The sequence below is a fragment of the Pongo abelii genome, chromosome 4, assembly GCF_028885655.2.
Source record: "Pongo abelii isolate AG06213 chromosome 4, NHGRI_mPonAbe1-v2.0_pri, whole genome shotgun sequence".
Classification (NCBI taxonomy): Eukaryota; Metazoa; Chordata; class Mammalia; order Primates; family Hominidae; genus Pongo; species Pongo abelii.
In genome coordinates this window covers 102,044,528-102,067,862 of record NC_071989.2, presented here as the reverse complement: position 1 = coordinate 102,067,862, position 23,335 = coordinate 102,044,528, and the positions used below count along the sequence as shown (strand labels likewise).

General features: G+C 34.5%; 1 protein-coding gene across 12 annotated transcripts in view; it reads left to right on the top strand.

Moving 5' to 3' along the window:
• The window catches only part of KIAA0825 (KIAA0825 ortholog), a 472,583-nt gene that overhangs the window by 304,225 nt on the left and 145,023 nt on the right, over window positions 1-23,335 (top strand). For 6 of the 12 annotated variants that reach the window (XM_063724448.1, XM_054556439.2, XM_054556441.2 and 3 more), the window contains one exon: window positions 10,278-18,627. The exons of the other annotated variants lie outside the window; for them this stretch is intronic. In XM_063724448.1, the coding sequence (XP_063580518.1) occupies window positions 10,278-10,578 (301 nt within the window). In that variant the 3' untranslated portion in view covers window positions 10,579-18,627. Of the gene's footprint in view, window positions 1-10,277; window positions 18,628-23,335 lie in introns of those variants that run through there. 12 annotated transcript variants of the gene reach the window in all.

The following is a 23,335-nucleotide window of genomic DNA, read 5'->3' as shown; positions in this document are numbered from 1 at the left end:
CATCATGCAGAGAGAACAGCATATGCTATTCTGTTCAGAGACAGAAACAAGCTTCACATAGTCCAGGAAGAACAAGAAGACCCTTAGGACTGGAGCTAAATGAGTAGGGGGAGAGAGAAAGGAGAGGAAGTCAGAGAGGTAACCAGAGACTAGATTGAATGGTAGGCTGATTTTGTATGATAGCAAGTCTTTGGAAGGTGTTGGAGTTGAAGGAATGCAATCTGACTTATACTTTAAAAATACTGTCTGACTGCTATAAGAAGCATAGACTCTAAAGGTAGAAAGAATGGAAATAGAAAAGTTGGAATTAGGTTGATGGAGATAGTAAAAAGTGATTGGACTTTGGCATCTATTTTGAAGATCCTGAGTTAAACAGTATGAAAAATAGAACTCAAAAGATTGCTGATAGATTGTGAGATATGAAAGAAACAAATCAAGGATGTCTCCCAGGCTATTGGCCTGAGCAACTATATGAATGAGCATATGATTATTGAGATGAGGAGACCTGGGAGAGAATCAAGTTTTGGGGAAAAATCAAGAATTCTCTTTTGGAGATACTACGTTTGATAGGGCTTTAAGACATCTAGGAAGAGTACGAGATGGAAACAGTAATATGGGACTCAGGAGAGATTGAGGTTGGAATTAGTGGGCTGTAATCAGCATACAGATGGTATTTATAAGCCATGATGGACCTGATTAAAATCATCTTGGATTGAGATCTGGGGGCCTAGGGCACTCCAACATTTAGAAGTTGGAAGGAGGAGGATCCAGTTAGGAGACTGAGAATGGTCACTGGAGTAGGAGAAAAACTAGCAGAATATGGTGTTCTGAGAGCCAAGTGAGGCTCTCAGGGAGAGAGGGAGTGATCAAGGAACACTATTTGTTTCCTTTGAGTCACTTGTCACTTCAAACACAAATGTTTACAGCCAGCCCCTGGCTTCAGACATCCCTATCCTTGTCAGTCACCACACTTGGACTTATTTCCTTTCCCTTTATCTCTCATCAGTATCAAGCCTGGTGCTATCATCTACAGAAATATATCTTCCTTACTCACTGGTTTCTCATGGTGCTTCTCACTTTGCCCTGGTGTTAGTTTAGGGCTGACCCAGGACAAGCTTTGTGGGAACAAGGAGAGGTAGTATTATGAAGAAAAAAATCCCTCTTCAGGCTCTCCTCTTTTCCTATCTGTTGCTGCTGCCACAATGCCAACGTTCCTGGTCCTGTCCTACTTCCTCAACTTCTTCCAACTTCCTGAAGATCCCAGCCTGCTTAGTTCTTCTATGTAACGTTATGTTGGCTAATAATTATTGACCTTTTACTATGTAGCAGAAAATAGCAAATTTAGTATTAGCCTTTACTCTTCCTGATCTGTTGAGTCTGTTTCTTTCCTGTAAAAGTAAATAAATTTGCATCTGTTCTCTGTGCTCTCAGAGCTCAGACCATTGTACCACCTCCCCTTTCCTAGTCTCCAATAATTGGTGGAACCAGTCTGGCTTTAGCAAGGACAGATGTGCATTTTCTACAGGAAATTATTCTCCATATATGGCTACTAATTTCTACAGTAAATTATGAGTCAGACGGCTTTTTTTCTAAAGCAGCCTTATCCTACTTCATCGTATTAATATTATTTGTATGAGAAAATGTATCTCAATTTCTTATAATCAGTTTACTAATAAAATTTCAGAAAATAATCCACTACAATTGAAGAATGGTTTTGTGTATTTATAGCCATCTTGCCTAATTTTATATCTATCATATAATATGCATACATATACCTATAAATGCTTATATATAATCTATAATAGACTAACTACTAATGAGTCTATATTTAAATTTTCAGAAATGTGCAAACTAGACATTTTACACTGAAATAAACTATTCTATATTGCTTTTAAATTGTTTTATTAATTTTAACTTTTTGAATTATAGAACTTTAATTTTTGCCTTTGACTAATTCTCTCTCTAATCTTTTTACTTTCTAAATTAATGAATTTAAAAGCATATTCCACTGCAGGAAAAAATGGTATATAAGAATTGGGCATTTGTTTTTTTAAGTTAAATATTTTATAAAAAGCAAACCATTTTTATAAAAAAGTAATGTTTTTAAAAATTAATGTTTCAGATTTTAACATGAGGCATTGTAAGATTAAATTAGTTATCCACACTTGATTCATATAAATCTGAAGATTTTTATGGAAAATGTAATTTATAAAATCAATAGGTTTGATTTTCATTTAAAAAATATAGACAATATAAGGTTTAAATGCAATCTATATATATTTTAAAGCACATTTGTATTTATCTCATTTTCACTGCACAATAACTGTAGGAGGAGGGCTGATATTATGATCCCTGTTTTATAGATTAAGACGTTATGGCTCAGGGAGGTCACTTAAGGTCTGGGTGCTAGTGAGAAATGTCTGACCCTGTCATTCTGATTCCAAATCTAAGTCTCTTGCCACTGCCCTGTGCTGCCTTATATTTTCTGAGGTAAATTGTCTTTAAGTTATAGCCCTGGAGTTGTGAAATGCAGCATAGGCTTCAGTAACAATGTGTGTTTAGCTTTCATTTTGGCTTGCTGGACACTTATGGAGCTGATTTAAGCCTTCAGCGCCAAAGTCAATGAGCCACTCTGTGTTTGGAGTAGATCTGTGCAGTGCTGAGCAAGAAAAGAAACTGGCATCTTCATGCTTTGTATTTTCAAAATATTTTAAACAGTGAAAGGCAGGGCTTTCTTTTTCCAACTCAGCATGGTAATATGGTACTCTGGTGAGTCGTATGTAACATCACTTATGGATAGTTATTTCCATCAGGGAAATGGCTCAGACCTTGGAAGACCAGGAATATATTGAGGGTTATGACTTCTAGGCACTTAGATGATTTTTACAGTGGTGGGAAAGAAACCACCTGGATTCACACTCCCTTCCCACTTGAGGGTTGTGACTATTGATGAGTGAGAAGTGAAACTTGAGTGTTCTTTCTCATATCTTACTATCTAGTTTAGGCATAGAAAAAGAAACAGAAAGACACTCCTGCTTTCCTTTTCCTCTTTCTCATATCACTTGTCATCAAGAGTCATAAGGTGGAAGGTAAATGAAATCCTGTATTTTCAAAAATGGTTTTGATTAGAGGTCTGAAAGGATGTATAACCAATTGCTGGTGGTTCTTTTAATATGGGGTGGTTAGCTTTGGAGATGAAGGGACACTTTCAATATTTTTTGGTTTTTGTGCGTAAGTATGAATTACCTTTGTAATTAAAAAAACAATAAAATAAACTTTAAAAAATTGCATTTAATCACTCTGAAAGGGTGCAAAAGCATACTGCCCCAACTCAGATGAACAACTAAAGCCTGACTGAGGAAGATACACTCTCCTGATTCAGAGTGGACTGTTTGTATTAATATATGACTCTCAGGACAGCCAGATGGGGTGAGGTTCATGCCTGGACCTCCTAGGTATGTCCTCCTCTTCCAGAGAGCTTTAGGAGGCTACAGCCATCAATGTGAACTCTGAAGCAGATTTGGATTTACTGTCTTCACTGTGGATTTTTGATGAAATAGATTGGAAATATAGTTAAAGGGAGAAATGCTTACTTACCAATAGAAGCTAAGATGTTCTTTGCTAGTCCCCTGCAGTTTTTCATATAAGGTTTTTTTTTTTTTGGTATTATAAAAAATATTATACTTCAGTTTTCGAGGAAAAAAGTAATATTCCAGGTGGTTTAGTAGTATAATATAGAATAAAACTTTTAATACTCATATTTTATTTAGGCCATAGTAAGAAAATTTTTATTTAAAGTAATAGTAAAAGTATAGAAATTGATAACTACTAGTGTCTTAGGTTTAACTTTTTTCTATCTTTTTGCTTTAAACACAAATTTTTTAAAAATATATAAATGTAAAAGCCATATATAACACGAGATGGCGTGTACTACAGACACTCATTACCATTTGGATTTAATTTAACCTCTTCGTTCATTATTTTGTATGCTGACATTCTAAAATTTGAGTAAGATCCATTTCCTTCAAACAAACCCAAAATACACATGGATTTGCTTGATTTTATTATTGTGACTGGCTTAACTCAAAATTAAAGGAGGTAGCACCCTTGCCAGTTAATATCAAAAAGTTAAGTTCTGCATTCTGACACATAACACCGTGAACAACAGATACAAAGAGCTGAACAATGCTAAAAACAAAGTTTAAGGAATAGAAAAACTTGGTTTGTTTCTAGTAGTCCTCTTTGTAATGTGATTACACATTATGGCAGATCCTTGAAGCTACCAAACTGTACAGTAATTTTCATTGTTCTCTAAGCCCCACATGGTATGACTGGGGGAAATAATAATTAATATAACTGGAATTGTATAGTCATGAATAAATTAAGTTTTAAAAATAACTACAATTTATGTCACATAATGAAGTACTTATCTTCATTTTTTCCTTGTATTTCGACTAACATACTAAGAATTTGAAAACTATTGTAAGATGATAGTGGACTATAAAACTTATGCTCACCATCCATCCTTTTTTCTCATGCTCAGTAATTAAAAATGGCTATGGGCATTTTTTATCCACTGAGATTTACCAACCGCTATAGCATTCAACATTTATAGAAGGATTTCTACACCTGCTTTTTAAAAAATGAAATAACCAAATATTACAGCAGCTTGAAGTGGTTTCTTAAAAAAAATAATAAGTTTACCTCTAGGCCTCTGATTTTCAGCAGATAGAAAGCACTATCATTAGCCTACCATCCGTTTTAATTTGAAATCCTAAGAACAAAAGTCATTAATAAGTCCTTTGTCATGGATTTTAAAAAAGAAGACGCCTTTTTAGTATTTGTATGTCATCATGCCAGGCCTAGAAAATTAGGCTAATTTATTATTTAAAACACTGGTGGGATTCCTAATTGCATTCATCATTAGATATGACACGTTTAGAACTGAGAACCATATCCAGTGAGAATTTTCCAGTTTGAATTTTGAAATAAAAATATTTTTCAAGAGATCCCTAGCTATTGCCTGTTACCATGGCAACAGTCCTATTTGTCTGAGAGCTCTGTCCGCTGCCAATGAGAGAGAGAGCAACGTCAACTAAACATACGAATACATCAAAGACAAATTCATATGCTCAATCTGATCAGCTCAATTAATGTAAGAACAGAAGCTGAAGGGGGTTAAAAGAGGGCACCCATTCAGGAGAGATGAAGCCCCTTTTAGCAGAATATACATGCCGGCCTTTTGGGGGAGGAATTTAGCACACTGTCAAAAACATTATCAGAAAAAGAAAGTAGTAGGCCTCCTACACCTAACAGATATGAAGCTGTCAGACAAAGAATAGCACTATTCATTAAATGACACTTATTTTCTCCCACTTTACAAGAATACAGCGAACAAAACAAGCAGGGGAGCAGCTGAGAAAGACACTTTTTTCTTTTGCTAGTGATGACAGACATGCAGCAATTATGGTGATAACTGAGGAATACTAAACAAGAAGCCAGCTTCCATTCTGTTTATCACCTTAAATTTTATGTTACTAAATTTGCATGCAACTCCTGTTTTGTTTTATTATTTATGTCTGGGGAAATTAGATGCCTTTGTTTTTAACATGGTGCCTTGAGTTTGGTGTAGCATACCTCTAAACTCTATGCATTCTCTCACTTTTCTTGTTAAATGGCCACATCAAGTTGAAATGCTTTTGAAGTAAGACATTTTCAAAGCACAACAAAACTGCCGTTATCCATGTGAAGTGTATGTGGGGCTTGGTAGTCTGGGTTCATTAGTGTTAGGGGAGATATATATTGCTTCTGCACATTTTTTGAAGGAACGGAGCAAAAAGTTATATTAATTTCCACCTTTGCTTTCATGCTTCATTGTACATGGTGAAATGTGTTATAGCATATGTGTATGTGTGTTTAATAGATCCTTCTTTTTTCTTCAGAGAAGTTGAAGGTGGTAGGTAGTAGAAACTGGCTTGTAGGGTTTATAACAGGTGCAGGCAAGTAGAAGTTCCCCTGAGATAGCTGCCTTTTAAGAATCTTATGCTTAAACCATGATGATCTGATTTAAGGCCCATTATCAATAGTCTGCTACTTATATCTGCATGATCGTGGACTGATTGATACTGACTTTGTAGCCATGTGCTCCATAATGCGCTGTCAGGAAATGCTGACAGATGCAATGAAAGAACAATAAATGTGGGGCAGCTATAATGTAAAGGTCCAGCTAGGCTGTATGAAAACTGATAGCTAGGATATTGGCTCCTATGTTACCATATACACCAGTACCTTTGAGAGTTTAGCTGGTGAGTGAATTAAAATGGTCTTCTGATACCCAGGAGGGGGGAAAAAATCTTCATTTAAGGAACTTGCCGACTTTGCCAAAACATTGCTTTATAAGAACAGAGCCAAGATACAAAAAAAAAAAAGAAACCTCCCTTATTCAAAAATCTAGGCATGTCTGACACATCTGAGAAAGTATTTCTTAAAAATCAATACACAAAAAGAACACTGTATCCACTCTTGATGATACTTAATCCATTTGTATAAAATTACAAAAGGAGACATTTTATTAGAATTCCTCTTTAAATGTATGGCATTTGACACTAAAAAAAAATTCTTGATCTTCAACTTTGTGCATGAATATAGCTGGCATTTTGCCAGTACAGGTTTTTAACAAATAACTAGGATAAGTCAATTTATTCATATCAAGCCGTAAAAGTTACTCTCTTCTCCCTAGTCTTAAGATGTAGCTCTGAAAGCAGTTGATTGGACTCTAACTCAATACATTATCACACCTTTTCTTGCTCACATATTGCTTTACAGATACCCTCTGTGTTCTTAAGTACCACTTAATAATTACCAGTATTTAAAGATATACTGAACATTCCAAGATTGATGTCTCGAAGTAGACTCCTAATACATTTTAACAAGCCATTTGTTCCAAAATTTATATTTATTATATAACTTTGAAAATAGACATAGAATCTGATACCTGACCTTAATTTTTCCTCCTTTGATTAGAAAATGTAGAATGTAATGTATACTTATGTATTTTCGATGTTGAGCCCCCTGTGGTATCTACAAGCTGTGTTGATAATTTTGATTTGTGTCCTTCAGGAAAGAAAGTAAAGAATACTTTCTTTATTTACAGAGTTATCAAAAATGTTTTGGGGGACCCTTCAGAATCTAATTTGATTTAGGAGGAGTTTGTGAGAATAATTTGACCCGGTGAATTTAATTTTTGCTCTAAACCTTTTTATGGTATTAATTTGCCACATTTAAAATAACATTGAAAAACAAATTTTTAGAATGAAAAGATATAGTGAGATTTGAAAAATGCTATCTTCTGAGGGTGCTCAAAGAATGTTCTAGGCAGATCATTGACAAAACATGCTGATGACTGTAATTGTGTGAATTCAAGAGAATGAGTTTTTTTACATCATATTATTGACATAATAGATTGAGTCATCATTGCTGTCTGATATGCAAAAGCCTGGTTGAGAAGTCTTCTGTGGATCATCTTTAGAATGCAAAATATTGACACAATAGACAACAATGGCTCCTTTGGAGCCATTAGGGTCCATCATTTCAGGGCCTGCTCAGGCATTTCTTAGCAGGTAGCGCACAGACTCTTGACATGAGAGATCATAACAAGTCCAAAGGAATAATACTCGTTTCTAAGATTATCTCATACTTGGGAATTTCATAAGCTATAATTTATTAAAATTAGAACATATTATCACCAATGTGAATTTTAAATTAGTTCATTAATTATATGCTATTAGTAACAAACATTTTATGCACACACACACACACACACCATGTATATTATAAACTGGATAAACAAACTATATCACATGCAGTTATTTATACTTTTCCCTGTGTAAGAAGTTGAGAAGTCCACACTGATTGTTATGAATATTCATAAAAAGCAATTCATACTCAGCCTTATACCTTTTATGCCAAGAGTCAGCCTGGAGCGAATTTTTAACGTCCACAGCATAGACCTTTGAAAGCAGATGTGCCTAATGGAGAGAGTGACACTGACTCTGACAGGCAGGAGCTCTGTAGCTCTGGTGGGCACCCATATAATTAGATCTTTTGTGTGGTCTTGCTAGCTAAGGCAGAACTTGAGGTTTTACTAGCAAAATCTTTTGAAAAGAAACTTCATTTCCCCCAAAGTTTAGGTTATTTACCAAGTAAAGAAATAAAAACAAAATCTGCAAATAAAAATTCCCTGGTAGTTTTAGATGATTTGTATTATCTGCAGAGTGAAAGATGAAGTGAGTGATGTTGGATTGGCTCGTAAGGAGAGCATCATGCTTTTTCTTTTCGTGTGAATAGTTTTATTGTGTTGAGATTAGAGACAAATAGAAATTATATTATACATTGTGGCAAGCCATTAGCTTTTCATAAAAAGAAATTTTATCTACAGTGAAAAGCTTTGATCTTAGAGACTTTCTAAAAAGCTTTTTAAGTTTGATTTTTTGGTGGTGTTAGTTTGTTCTTTGGTGTAAGTGTCAGTATTTTTGTATAGAAATTATGTCAGGTAGTTTTGCTATTTGCGTGGCAGTATGAGACATTTAAAGAATGTCCTTTTTGAATTTTCATTTTAAAGATATAAATTCAGCTTATTCTTCAAAGCTTTAATGAATGTAGGTTTGAACAAGACCATATAGAAGAAATACAGTTTTCTAACTTTTATTAGTCACAGATTCTTCCCCCTGCTCTTTTATGTTTTAAGGTTCCAAGCAATACCATAAGCTTCAAAAAGAACAACAACAACAACAAAAAAAAACCCCAAAAAACAAAAATCCAAAAACAAAACAAAGCAATTGCTTTGAACTGACAAACCCATTTCAACCTAGAAAATTCCCTTTCTCCTTATCTTTAATACTCTTAGAGAATTGGAATAGGCCAATGAAGTTTCTGTTACTGAAAAAAAATGCAATGGCATAAACCTATTGCACACTGGAGGTCACCCTTGCTATTTACAATTTTTCTACAATTTTACAAAACAAAAGTAGACCCTGCATGATTTTAATGCACACTACAGTTTTCATGATACTTTTGGTATAAATACATGGATGTTATATGCCTTCTGTGTATAGTTAGTCGTATTAAGTGCAATTAAGGAACCCATTATGAAAATCTTATGGCTGTCTGATTTTTCTGATGAAATAAGCAAATGACAAGAAGCTTTTCAAAACAAACTTAGGAGCTTTCACTTTCATTATATATTATACATAATGGTTTTTGAAAATCCTTTCAAATTGTTATAACAGAATTCTAGAGTAGAGTTCATATGCACTGCTTATTCAATAATTTGTCAGATATATTTTTACTACATCATTCCTGCAGATAGCTTTACCCTAGTTGATACTTACAACTTGTTGTAGATAAAATTACTTCTGTAGTCCTTTTATGTTCACATTATTTATTGTGGTATGCTTAATAGTTGATTATGTTCTATTGTTTTCCCACCACATTACTTTTATGTGTTAATATTCATTCAAAATAAAATATGACATGATTTTACTAAGAACAAAAATTATTATTTTAAAAAATATACTTATAAATAAGTCATATATGAACATAAAATTATTAAACTAATTAATAAGAACTCTGGTTTTGTAAATATCTCAATGACAAAACATGAAATAGAAGAAAAAAGCATTTAGTCTATATCTTGAAGCTATTCAAAATAGGAGCCAAAGATAGATCGAGGAGAAGTGCCTGATGCCATTTCAGTGAGAAGAACATTCTGAGAATGTGAGGGATTATCCTCTGGGAGCTGTAATGAGCAAAATGTGAAGTTTCAGGTGTACCTCATCACCAACTGGAAATGAGAATAACAAGAAATAGAGATAAAGCTACCTTTTATCTATTTTCCAAAAGATGGAATAGGAATACCATGAATTTTTCTTGATGCATGTTAACTTAGTATATGTGGCCAATTTTTTTCTCACAATTTTTATAGCACTTTTTAGTCTTTAAAAAGATCCTTACAATTTCATAAATGCTGAGCATAATATGTCAATTATCTGGTGCAAAGGTTAGATGTCAGAAGTGAGTTAAAATATGGGAAGATGCTTTTAACAGATTTATATGAGATAGCAAGATCAAGGGAACAGAGGGAAACCACCAGATTCCCTAGCTAAACAGAATCCTAAAGGCATCCACGGATATCTGTCCACAAACAGAGCACCTCAACCCCTCTCTGTTATTTATACTGTGTGAGGTTTCATGCACTCTCCTTGTCCCTCTCTGTTTAGGACTCATTGGAGGGAACCGATGAACCATACAGCAAGATCCAGATGGCTGATTTTTACAAAGAGGGGCAACTGCATAGCATCTTCTTTTCTCACTTTCCTTTCTGAGATGTTGCCACTGTCGTATTCTATGCCTGAAACCCCCCTTTTTAATAGAGTGATTGTTATTGAAGGCTCAATGCTGAGTGCCTCCATAGAGGCTTTCCCAAACACTCTTGCACTCATGAATTTGTCTTTCCTGAACAGCATAGCACTGAGTGTGCCACTCATTTTGGATTTAACATATGCATCTTTGGGGTTTTAACCAGAAACTGTGTGCTTGGCTTTTTCATCAGTGAGTTTGTATACCCAGTTGCAGCAAGTTCTGTCTCTCCTGTAATCCTCACTGTCCTGAGCAGAACATTGGACACTGAACAGCTGGAAGTAATCTCTCCCTCCTCTGAACTCTCACAGCACCTCCTCTGTACCACTTCTTTGTGGCTTATCACTTCATACTTTATATTACAGTTATTTGAGAAAGTGTTTTATCTCCTCGGCTAAAATGAAAATTCTTTAGGGGCAAAACTATGTCTTATGCATCCTTATATCCCACACTATCATCACCACAACAAACATACTTAGCACCATGTTTTCCATTAAATGTTTCACCAACTTAACTCACATTTATTGAATAACTTGCTACAGAGCACTATGCTATTTCACTAGTACAACACAAAGTATCATTGTTTATACATAAAGGAGCCTACAGGACAGTGATTGAGAGAGAATTGAATATGCCTAAAGAAAAGTGAATAGAGCACACTGAATTGTGGCTGAGAATGAAAGTAGCCAGTTTCAAGCTTCCAATTGGAAATTTGGTAAGTGGTTGGTGTATGTTACCTTTAAATCCAATTTCAATGGAATGATCTACGACAAAGAGTCCTCCCTCTGGAGGGAGGAAAAGGGCCTGAATGGAAAGGACTTTTTCTTCAATCCCATCCCACCAAAAGGGGCAATGACTGAAAGACCTCTTAAGATTGAGCACCTGATTAGATCTAAGGCCAAATGGAAGGAGACACTGCACAGTGCCAGTACTCATATATTTCTTTAATGAATGAATGAATGAATGAATGAATGCAGATACTCACTCTATTTATTGACTGAATGAATCATCAACAATCTCATTTTAAAACATGAGTAATCTTTGTTTTCAGCAGGGAACTTTGAGCTTCATTTGTTGAAAATCTTATAGAGTCCCTTGAATTTATGTTTACATTTCTCTGCATAAATACATGTACCATTGTGCTTTGAATATGATCATGATAAATTCCATTTCCTTCTGGGATTTTACTATTTTTCCTTTAAGCCCAGTAACTGAGTGGCTGCTTGATCTTTAAAACCAATACTGGATTCAGAGCTCCTTGAGAGATGAAACTGCGTCTAATCATTCTCTCTCCTGTAAGTGCTTAAATTCGAATTTAAATTTGTTGTAGATTAGAAAATAATTTCCAAGTGAGATGGATATAATGCATGGTGTTGGGTTTTGAGAGGTCATGGAGTGACTGCCCCCACAGTACCAGAGGTCAGAGTATTTTGCTCTTAGCAGAGACACTTGATAAATGTTTGTAGAATTTCATTTCATTTTCCCAGGACTAACACCTGAATATGTCTGTGTTGCAGTGATGCTGAAAGATTTAGTATTGAAAAACTCTTTAAAATCCTCAATCACGCTATTCCAAATGATTAAACTCTTGCTTATCTGCAGTGAAAAAGACTCGTGTTCTTTGATCCTGTAGATCTTTTGGTCTACCAGTGGTAATTTTATTCTTAGTAGCTTATTAAAGACGTGACACTATAATACCAACCAATAAATATTTCCTCAGAGTCCTGAGAGTGTGTTTCCAAAAAGCACTATAGGAACTAAAAATGATAGGAGGAATGCTCCTTCCCTCAATATTACCATCTTTGGAAGAGAACAAATTTTAAGATAATGAAAATATAATATATGGTGGAATAAGTACCAGATGACAGAGGATTCTGTGGGGATCCAGAGGAAGGCAATCTCTGTTTTCGAGGTGGAGCAGTTATGATCTTATCTGGGAAGAAGTAGAATTTGACCTGCAATTTGAAGGAAGAAACTTCATCTAGATGGGTGAATTTTTACAGGGATAGTTGTTAGTGTAGAGCAAATGATGCGAGCAAAGAGCCAAAGATGAAAAAAAGCATATCGCATTTTTGAGACCATGAACAAATCATTTGGTTGAAATAGAAGAAATCAAGGCTAGAAAGATAGATTGGAACCAGGTCACAGTGGGCCTTATATTCCACAGAAAGGACTATTCCCTTGATGTCTTCGGCTTTGAGCACAGTGACAGGGTGAACAACTTTTTTGAAATTTGAATTATAAAACCATAACAATTGAAGAAACATCAGAGGGTGACAGGGGCATAGGTACTATTATAGGCAGCCAAAACTAAAGTGAGCGGAAAAGTAGATAGTTGCAGCCTGTCAGGCACAAGGGAAGAAACAATGTAGTTAGAAAAATATGGTACTTTAAATGAATTTTTTTTTTATAATTCTCTTCCTTTCAAAATCCACAACCTCCCACACCTATCTTTTATTTTATGAAAAAGGAAGAGTTGATCTAAAGACTATCAGTGGTAAATAAGGGAATGTAGAGCATCTAGAATTTTGTAAAAAATCCACCTGAGAAGATATGGGTAACAAGATATCGTATTACATTATTTATCAGAATCTTGAGGGAATGAGTAGCAAGTGTTGGTGTTTGTCAGAATTGCCTGTAGAGGTGGGTATAGATACATAAACCTAAGCCCTACGCATCATGTACCTATTCCAGAATGCCTGGGAATGACGTTCGGGTATCTCTATTTGTAATCAGCTCTATAGCTGATTTGAATGATTTGAAAATGATGACTATCATGTGTTCTTTCTATTTTTCTCTCTTCACTTGTTATTAAGGCAATTAATCACATGGACAATTATGGAAAGAAATGAGGGCTACAACATCCACACTTGAGGATTGATATCAGTATTGCTCGGTATTGTTATCAATCAGTATTGTTAATGATATCTTTGATAATTTCCCTCTAATATCTCTATATTTTCTCAAAATAACCCCTTAAATATTATTGGGATGAAAATAGTTTATCTAAGTAACTTTACCAAGTTTAACTGAGGGCTTAGTCAGTACAGTGATAGAATTCAATTGTCATCCTACCTATCTGGTCAGGATTCCTAGCATCCTGTAAAGTAAAGTATTTCATATTCATCAAAAGTTCTAATGTGACATTTCTCCTGTGTGAAAAAAGTATGAATGGAACTTACATAACTTTTTAATATGGTGCTGGATTTTTCTCAGGGAGTTCATTACACTAAATCATTTTGTCAATTTTTAAATGATGAGGGCATATCTTTTCCAATGTATCATCTTCCAACATATCAAGTTTAGGATTTTATACTTATAACGGTGTACTTATTGGTCTGGACAGCTCTATAAAGTAATATAATGCAAAATATTATTGATTTTGGGAATTAGTGTTATAATTAATTTTCTAGAAAATAAACTCTGAAATTAGATTTCACATTCCCCCTTTTTTTCTCTAAATATGAGTCAACATATGTAAAAACCAGTCAGGTGGCCATATAGCTATTTTATATATAGTTATTTTATATATATCGCTATTTTGTTTTATTCATTATTTTGTTTTCACCAAACTTTAGGAATTTTTAAAGCATTAAGATCTTGGGCCATTGGAGAGGTAGGGGATGGTTCATGGAGAGATAATAATGTACATATTCTTTCAATAGGTAGGAGGTAGCTAAACAGGTTTTAAGCGTACTATAATTTTCATTGTGACAAGTTCACTATCACTTATTAACATTAAAAGTAATTGTGAGTTAGATGCTAGCTCTGTTTCTGACACCATCTGAGTCTCCTGATATCTTCAGATCCTTCTATTTGGAACTTGCATAATCACCTTTTACATTCACAAATAAGTTACTGAGTCTCTGATGATAGTCATGAAAAGAAATTTTAATTGAGTTTGGCATGTCAAAACCCTTTCTTGGGTTTTATGTTTGATGTACCATGCCACATTTTCAGTGAATAAAAACTGCCTCCTTGCATATTTATTACATATTCTCAGTTAGAGAGATTTTGTTACACAAGCAGTCGCCTTATTATTTTTTACACCTGCACTTTGATATCACAGTGTTTCATTGTCAATTGACGTAATGTATCAGAAGTGGCACAGCTAATGAGCACATAGTTGCCTTTAGCTCATTTTACATCCTGAAACCCTACTGGGGAATAGGCTGTAAAAATTGGTGGAGGGGTTCTGACATTTTATAAATGTCATATGTCAATCCTACATTGTGATGGCTGTGAAACACTGTGTGCTGATGGTATCATAGTCATATGATAGACCATTTTCACTAGCAGGCACTAAAGAATAGGTAGGGTGTTTGTGTGTGCATATGTGTGTGAAAGAGATTTCTGTTTGCAAGTAAACTTTAAGCTTTTTGGCCTGTGTATAGGAATCAAGAAAGATTGGTCATTATTTTATTAATATAAATTAGTAGAGACAAAATTTTGGTGACAAACTACAAAATGTGGTATGAAAACTTAAATTCCACTTTTCTGTTCTTAAACACAAAGAATATTTTGATCTTAGAACAATAATTAAGGTATTTTGTGTTTCCATTAATCTAAATTGCAATTTGTATTGGAGGAGTAAAAAGTCAGGGCATATTATTTAAACTTAGCCTTTTTTAAAGGTATGTTTTAAGAACTTGTTTATGGTATAAGGTGTTAACAGGTAATTTAGTCAGTTATTCCTTAGTGCATGAGGGTTTGGATTTTTTGAATAAAGGAAATTGCATTATCAATTGCAGAATAACAAATGTAGTTTCATTTGTATTGCTTCTAGGAGTTTATGAACCATATTTTGTCTTGTGGTAACTAGAATTATGAACTTGGAATGTCATAGCAAATGATGGCTGGGGTATTTTCAGTTCTGAAATGTTTTTATTTGTAAACTGGTTAATTTAGTATTCAAATATACTTATTTTTTAAAATAAAAAATTTATTTCCTCTGAGGCCAATTGTATGTGTCTGTGTTTACTGTTGTCAGAGGTCCTTTAATGGCTCACTTTGGCCTCTGTTGTGACCAACCAGAAAGCAAAGAAAGGACAAAAATGGAAAAAATAGAGATAGAGGCTGTGAAACTGTGGTGAAAGGGGAAATAATAACAACACAGTTAAATGAGATTCAGCGAGTCTTCTGATCTGTGAACATTTTTATTAGAAACATTTGTCAACCAGATCGGCATCTTCCAGTGTTACCTCTTCTCTGGTTGATATGGGTCACTCCCCCTCACCTGCCGTATTATTCCCTCTCTTGCCAGGCTAAAAGCAGGAGCAGCACTGCCCTGCAATTATGTAATGTCTTATCATTGTCAGGACACCTTCACTTACAACAATCCCTGCCATACACTTATGCTGCAGGGAGGCAGGCATTATTTTTTCTATTTCAGAGAAACGACTTGTCTTCGTTCCATGTGACTAGTAAGAAACAGAGCCAGCAATGTCTCATGACTTTTATCGTTTCTAGCCCAGTATTCCTTCCACCACACAAAGTATTTGCCCCATAAATATATTTAGGTTTCTGCCCATGCTAGAGATTTTTATGCAAACTTAATAATTCATAACTTAAAGCAAAAGTGGGGTTTATTGAAAGTTTTCTGGGCCAAACAGATGTGCATCTTCTGGGTCCTGTCTTCTGGGCATAATCTAATATTGAATGCAGTATTTAATGATTATCATTCAAAAAATGAGGCGAGAAATCAATTGCTTTGTAAAATCATGTTAGTATTAAGCTACAACCTTTTAAATGAATCTCTCTGTGGCCAGGCCTCACCATGGTGACTTGAGTGTGTGGCACACCTTGGGAACTCCTGTTCGATTTTATCGGGGACAGGATGAATAGTGGTGCAGGGGAGCCTCACCAGGGAGAGATTGCCACAGCTTTTCCCCTGTTCTCCTAGGATCCACTTAATGCGTTTACTAATTATGTTAGAATTGTGAAATTTAGTGGAAAGGACTGTGGGAATGAGTTGTTTTTGTTGTGACGACTCCTTTAACTTGCCAACTTGAATTTGAACCTTCTACTTTACAGGACTCCAATTCTTCTTTATACAGAAACAAATATATATTTCTAAGTTTTCAAATTTCCCACTCCACAATTTAAAATAGCTTTTGTGAAATTTTTACTGAGAAGGCCGCTTTGCGGGAAACTCCAGCATCATATTTACTAATAAACACTGATATTAGAGCTAGCAATTTGTTTATTTTTTTAAAAGAGTGGTGGTTTGTTTCTTTTTCATTGCCATTGAAATTATCCCTAATATATGGACCAATTGTCTTGACTGAATATAGTAATATATGTTTTAATACTTTTTCAAATTTTTAAGTAAAATTTGGTTTTAGGATTCCTACTTTTATATTTTAAATTTGGGATTAAATATTAGTTTTGAGATATTGTTGAAAAAGTTTTAAGACATTATAACTTGAAAAGATTTAGAAAATTTCCATGTTAAGCTGAAAATTATATTTCTATTAAGACTAGGTAGCATTGTAAAAATTGTGTGTGGTAAAAAAGCTAGGCCTCAGTTGTTTTTCTTTTTTGTTATCTAGTTGTCTCCATAGCAAATATGTGTATATACAATTGTGTGTTGGTTGGACTTATGAGTAATGTAAACATTGTGTCTAGTGTTGAAGTGCTTCTTATGAACATCTTCTTTTTAAAAGTAAGAATAATATTAGTTTTACTTTTAAGTGTATGTGTTACCTGACATAGCTTGTTACTCCTCTATCATATGAAAATAATTGTAACTTATAACTTTCATTTCCTTTAAATGAAGAAGGCAACAATTTGAAAATATCATTTTCTCATGAAAGCTAAAAATAAGAACTTTGTTTTTTGGCAGTATTGTTATAAATAATCTGCCTAAACTATTAACTGTAAATACATTGTTAGAGATGTGCCAAGAGGAGACAACCCATTACATTTTCTTTGTATAAAACTATCTAGTTCTGCTGTTGGGTAAGACAATTTATTCATACAATCATATAAAAATCATATTTAATAAAGAACAATCCAAGGCAAAGAGAAAAAAAGTCTTTATCCATAAGCAACCAGATGAGAAATGGATTTTTATTCAGTCAGATCCTTTTAGTCAATGAAACAGCATTTTCATGCATATTGCACTCAAGTGATAATTAATATACTCTAATTCGGGACATGATGCTTGAATTGATGTACTGTCATCAATACCCCGTGTTAAAATCAAACCTTGACAGGGGTTTAACACCCTGGAACAGGTCATCATATATAATACTCTTCGCCTCTCAGTATTTGTCTTCAACCAAGCAAAGTATTACAAGATGGGGTAAGAAAAAAAAGGGAAATAATTACAAATGAAGAGTGACGCGGGCTGTGAATAGAACATATGTTAGGCTAGGCAGAGGCATCAGTGAATTATATCATTTCATGATGAAGCAGCACTGGGGCTGAACGGGCCTATTTTAAACCTTGATGTATTTTATCTCTACTGTATTTGGACTGTCATCTTTGGAGAAAGACTTGGTATAATTGAGAGTCAACTCCAATCTGCATGGCTCAAGCATGAAGTGGGCGCCAGATGAGCTCTGCTATGGAGGCCAGGGAAGCTTCTAATAAGATAAAATGAACAATCACCTTTTATGCCTTTCAGTTACAAATGCATTCGGTGAATACAGTTTTCAGAATTATGGCTTCCAAATGTCATTGATATTGCAAAGTTTAGGAGGTATTCTGATAATTAAGATATAAAAGGAGACTAGCTCATTTCAACACTCATTTTAGAGGGATAAAAACAAAACCTGTTTTATGTTAGTTAGTCTTTCTTTGTGAAAACCTATTAGATGTAATCAGCGTAACTTGGTCATAATGTGTTTTCATTATGTTTGTTTTATTTGGCTATTTCATGAAAATCCTTGTCATTTTTGCATATATTAGGCTAAATATCCTTTAACACCCACTCACATGCCTCTTCTTTCTTGAATTTCTGGTGATATTTTCTGCCAGAAGAAATCACTCACTTCTCTGAATACTTTAAGTACTTAGTCTCACAACTGTGCTCCATATTTCACAATGTTTTCTGTTTTAAGCACTCATATACAGGGTTTATCTCATCAACTAGGCTAAAATCTCCTCAAGGGCACAAGCCATAGTTCTCATTGCATATCTACCATACTGCTAGGAACACCACCTTGTATAACAGGTAATCAGCAATGTTTGTTAGGTGAGTAAGTAGTTTTGGTTTACAAGTATATATTTTATATATATATATATATATAATATATATATATAATATATATTATTTATTAGGTTTAAGAATAGTTCATAATTTCCACACTCCCTTACTTTCCAACTAATCAATCAACATTGTTTGGTTTTAAAAAATTATGAAATGTCTGTGTGACACTAAGTTGGGGGATGTAATGGGGATAAAATTAAGTATGAACAGTTACCACTTATGTCTACATAGAATTTACACACTTTTTCTTTCTACCCATAAATTCTTTTCCTAACTTCCTGGAAATTCAGTAGGAAGTAGCATTAACTCAATCTCAAATTTCTAAACGAGCAATTTAAAAGTGAAAGAGGCTATGCAGAATTGTTAGTCATAAAGATGGTCAGGAAACCCTGTGATTCAGTATTAGGGCCAGCCAATCAATGTTTCCTATGAATTTTCTATCATCCACCTATTAATCCTCTGTATCGAGTAAAACCTATCCATATAGAAGACCAGCAAACTTCAGCTCACTCTGTGTCAGCAAGCTGTACTGACTCAATCCGTCAAAGTAGACAGCATTGATGTCTCCCTTTTTATTTTCTCTGCCATCTCTTTTCCTCCCTAACCCCCTAAAATGGGCTACCTGTCAATTGTTTACTTGCACCTATAACAGAAAAGTTGCTTCTTTATTTAAAGTCTAATTCAAGACTACACTTGGAAGCACATTTAGCAAATTCAAAGTTTTTTTTGAAATACATAGTAATAATTTTGTTTAGCCATAGCCTTTGAGCTTCATTCTTTATATTGGCAAACATAAGCAGACCTTGCTATTCTTTTCAGATTTTGGAAGTTTTTTTATAAACATTAATATGATTGAAACATTATTACTGTTTCCTGTTACACAATCCTACATGTCTACCAAGAGTACATGTTTGTGTTCATTACCTTTAAAAATAACTGAGATATATCAATTGCCATCTCATTTTTACAAGTTTGCAAAGACTCATCATTTCTTAAATTTTCTTAACATTTTGATATTAAGTAAATTTAATTCAAATAAATTAACATATAGCAGTAATGGGACAATTGAATAAGACTGAATTACAGTTTTAAAATGTATATGCTTTTGGAGCTATTTATCATTTTTTAGGAAATACTTTGTAAAATAAAAATGAATATCTAGATCTGTTATCATTCTAGCATAATTTAAACCAAGGTTAGGTATATGCACCTTTACAGAGGAAGACAGGGATTATACAACCTTAGTGCATGTCATCTTTTATCTTAACAATTAATTATTTTTAAATATATATGTTAAGTATTCTCATGATCTCCTAATATGTATAAACTGGATACAATATTGTATTAGGTGAGATATTATGTGTACTCTATCATGACACCAATTTTGTCATTTAAATTTTTAATAATATGGTTATTCATTTGTAAAATATTATAAGAAGTCATGAGGGAATTTTATATATATATAAGAATTTGCCCACAATTGTCTGTTTTTAAATAATTTTGTATGGGTCAATTGTCTACAAAAAAATCAAAGAAAGATGTTTTTACTTCTTTGCCCTCATTTTCCAGAGGAGGAACAGATACAAATATTTAGTAATTTTTACCAAGACAAACTGAAATAGTTATTGGCTCTAGCTAAGGAACTCATGAATGCTGACACCCTGTTCCTTGTTCTAATATATTTCAAAAATTAATTATCTCTTTTTACTTAAGCTCCCAAAAGCCATTTAAACTTTTATAATTATTATTAGCACCATAGCTCTGCCTTCAGTATTAAACTTTAAGGTGTTAAAATAAAATTCACATTAGGAATTTCAAATTATGAGGGACAGTAGAATTCACCTTAACAGTTTTTAGTCATGAATTTGAGTAATGCTATATGTTAACCTGAAACAAGAAGGATTTACATGTGTGTTACAATGTAAGATTGAATTCAGGCAAGGAATGGTGGCTCACGCCTGTAATCTCAGCACTTTGGGAGACAGGAGGGTCACTTGAGCCCAGGAGTTCGAGACCAGCCTGGGTAACACAGTGAGACCGCATCTCTACAAAAAAATAAAAAGTAAATTACCCAAGCGTGATGGTGTTCACCTGTATTCCCAGCTACTCAGGAGGCTGAGATGGAAGGATTGCTTGAGCCAAGGAGTTTGAGGCTGCTGTGTGCCCTGATCATGCTACTGAACTCCAGCCTGGGTGACAGAGCAAGATTCTGTCGCTAAAAAAAAAAAAAAAAAAAAAAAAAAAAAAATTAAAAATAAATAAATAAATAAAGATTGAATCTATAGTTATCCAGTCAGTGCCCAATCCCTAATCCTTAAGAAATTTCATAGTTTAGCTTGTATGGAATTCAACTTTATTAAAAAGGAAAAAAAATGGAAGTGCACTTAAAACTGAATGGAAACAAAACAAATAAAGCCTTTTGCTTTCTTTGTTGGTGATGTGCAATATGCTGAAGAGAAAGTTGTGGGTTCCTGCAACTGAGTTACCTGCTTATTTATTACTCACCCACACAGTGCGGATTGAGGGTTACCTTACCCTGTTACCTATCCTAAGAGCTGATAAAAAAGGAAAGCTTGGGTCAGACTAAATATTTCTCTGTGGTGACACATTTTTACATCTTGACAATGAACTACCTTGCCAACTGATTCTCCACCTGCTCAAATACAAGACGAACGTATTCAAAGGAATCCCACTGCTGCTGCTTTTTGGAAGGAGGCAGATCATTTCAACACTAAACTACTCAAAGGAATCTGATTTTGGCAATTCTATAGATTTAGACCCCTCCTAACTTTCTTCTAATGTGCCCAGGACAGAAATCTACATGAATGAGATGTGAGAAAGGAGGGGAAAAAGAAAAAGCAGTAACAAAATGAATCAAACAGATGAAATGGAACCTCAAAAATAAGATGTAAACATTCCCTATGGCAGTTCAAATTCATTTTTTTTTCCATCCCAAAATGAAGAGTGCTTACGTCCCACATAAATAAGCATTGCCTTCAAATTTCTGGGCATTTTTAACTTTGGCTTTCTCTGAGCTGATGGCAAATTGAAGAGATCAGCATTTCCACAAGTCTTCTTAGTTATGCATTTTTATCATAGCTAAACTATGGCAGAAAGAAGAAACTACTGACATCAGTAAATTGTCTAAGGCTCCTATTTAAGTGAGCAGTATGCTAAATACAATTGACACCTGGAGTAGATCACTCTTAACACCCACCATTCTTACTTTTTTTTTTCAGGACGGAGTCTTGCACTGTCGCCCGGGCTGGAGTGTAGTGGCGCAATCTCGGCTCACTGCAACCTCCATCTCCCGGGTTCAAGTGATTCTCCTTGCCTCAGCCCCCCAAGCAGCTGGGATTACAGGCGCCCACCATTACACCTGGCTAACTTTTTTGTATTTTTAGTAGAGACAGGTTTTCACTATGTTGGCCAGGCTGGTCTCAAACTCCTGACCTCATGATCTGCCCACCTTGGCCTCCCAAAGTGCTGGGATTACAGGTGTGAGCCACCACGCCCGGCACACCCGCCATTCTATACAACAAAAATATTTTCAGCAACAATAATAAACTGAAAATAATAATAGTGATGAAGCTGGGTGTGGTGGCTTGCGCCTGTAATCCCAGCACTTTGGGAGGCCAAAGTGGGTGGATCACTTGAGGTCAGGAGTTTGAGATCAGTCTGGTCAACATAGTGAAACCTTATCTCTACTACAAATAGAAAAGTTAGCTGGGTGTGGTGACAGGTGCCTGTAATCCCAATTACTCACAAGGCTAAGGCAGGAGAATTGCTTGAGCCCAGGAGGTGGAGATTGCAGTGAGCCAGGATTGCGCCACTGCACTCTAGCCCGGGCGACAGAGTGAGACTCCATCTCAAAAATAATAACAATAATAACAATAATGGTGATGATAGTGATGTCTTGTGGGGACATATATACTGAAAATTTTTCTTTATTGAACTCTGAGTGTATAATCATGTCAATAGAAACAGTAAATGATTAAATATCTCAGCATAGGAAAAGGAAAAAATGTAATTAATACTTTTTAATCATATTGGTGTATTTTTTGGAGAAGGAAAAACACTTTACATTTTAAAATTTTAAACACAAATAAAACTCCAAATAGTCATATAGAAGAAGACATTGAAGTAGCTCAAGTTGTTTCTTCATCTTTATCTCACTGTGTAGATAAAGTAAATAATATCATATGTTATTTTGAATCTACTATTTAGATGCAGGAATATGTCATAGTACAGGATTTAGAGATAATAACCGTATTTGAAGCCAGCCTGAACAATTTAGAGTGGTTATGTATTTACTCTGGAACTTGGTCTTGATATCATCACCTGCAGCCGAGTTTCCATGTGCCTGGGCTGATGAAATAACATTAAGTTCTCTGAATTAACTTCCATGTTGAATAAAATGTTTATTAAAGGATAAGTAATCAATATATGCTCATTTGAAGCTTGCATATATATTATTACAATTCAACTAAAACCACAATAGCAGTTGTTTAGAATTTAGACCAATAAAAAATTTTTAAGGAAGATTATTTTATTACTGACATTATTTAGTATTACCAGTGCATGGTGATACTAAAATACAGACCAAGTTTTTGTGGGTGTTATTAATATATTAAAATTTTCTGGTGGCTGGCAAGATGGCTGAATAGGAACAGCTCTGGTCTGCAGCTCCCAGCAAGATCAACG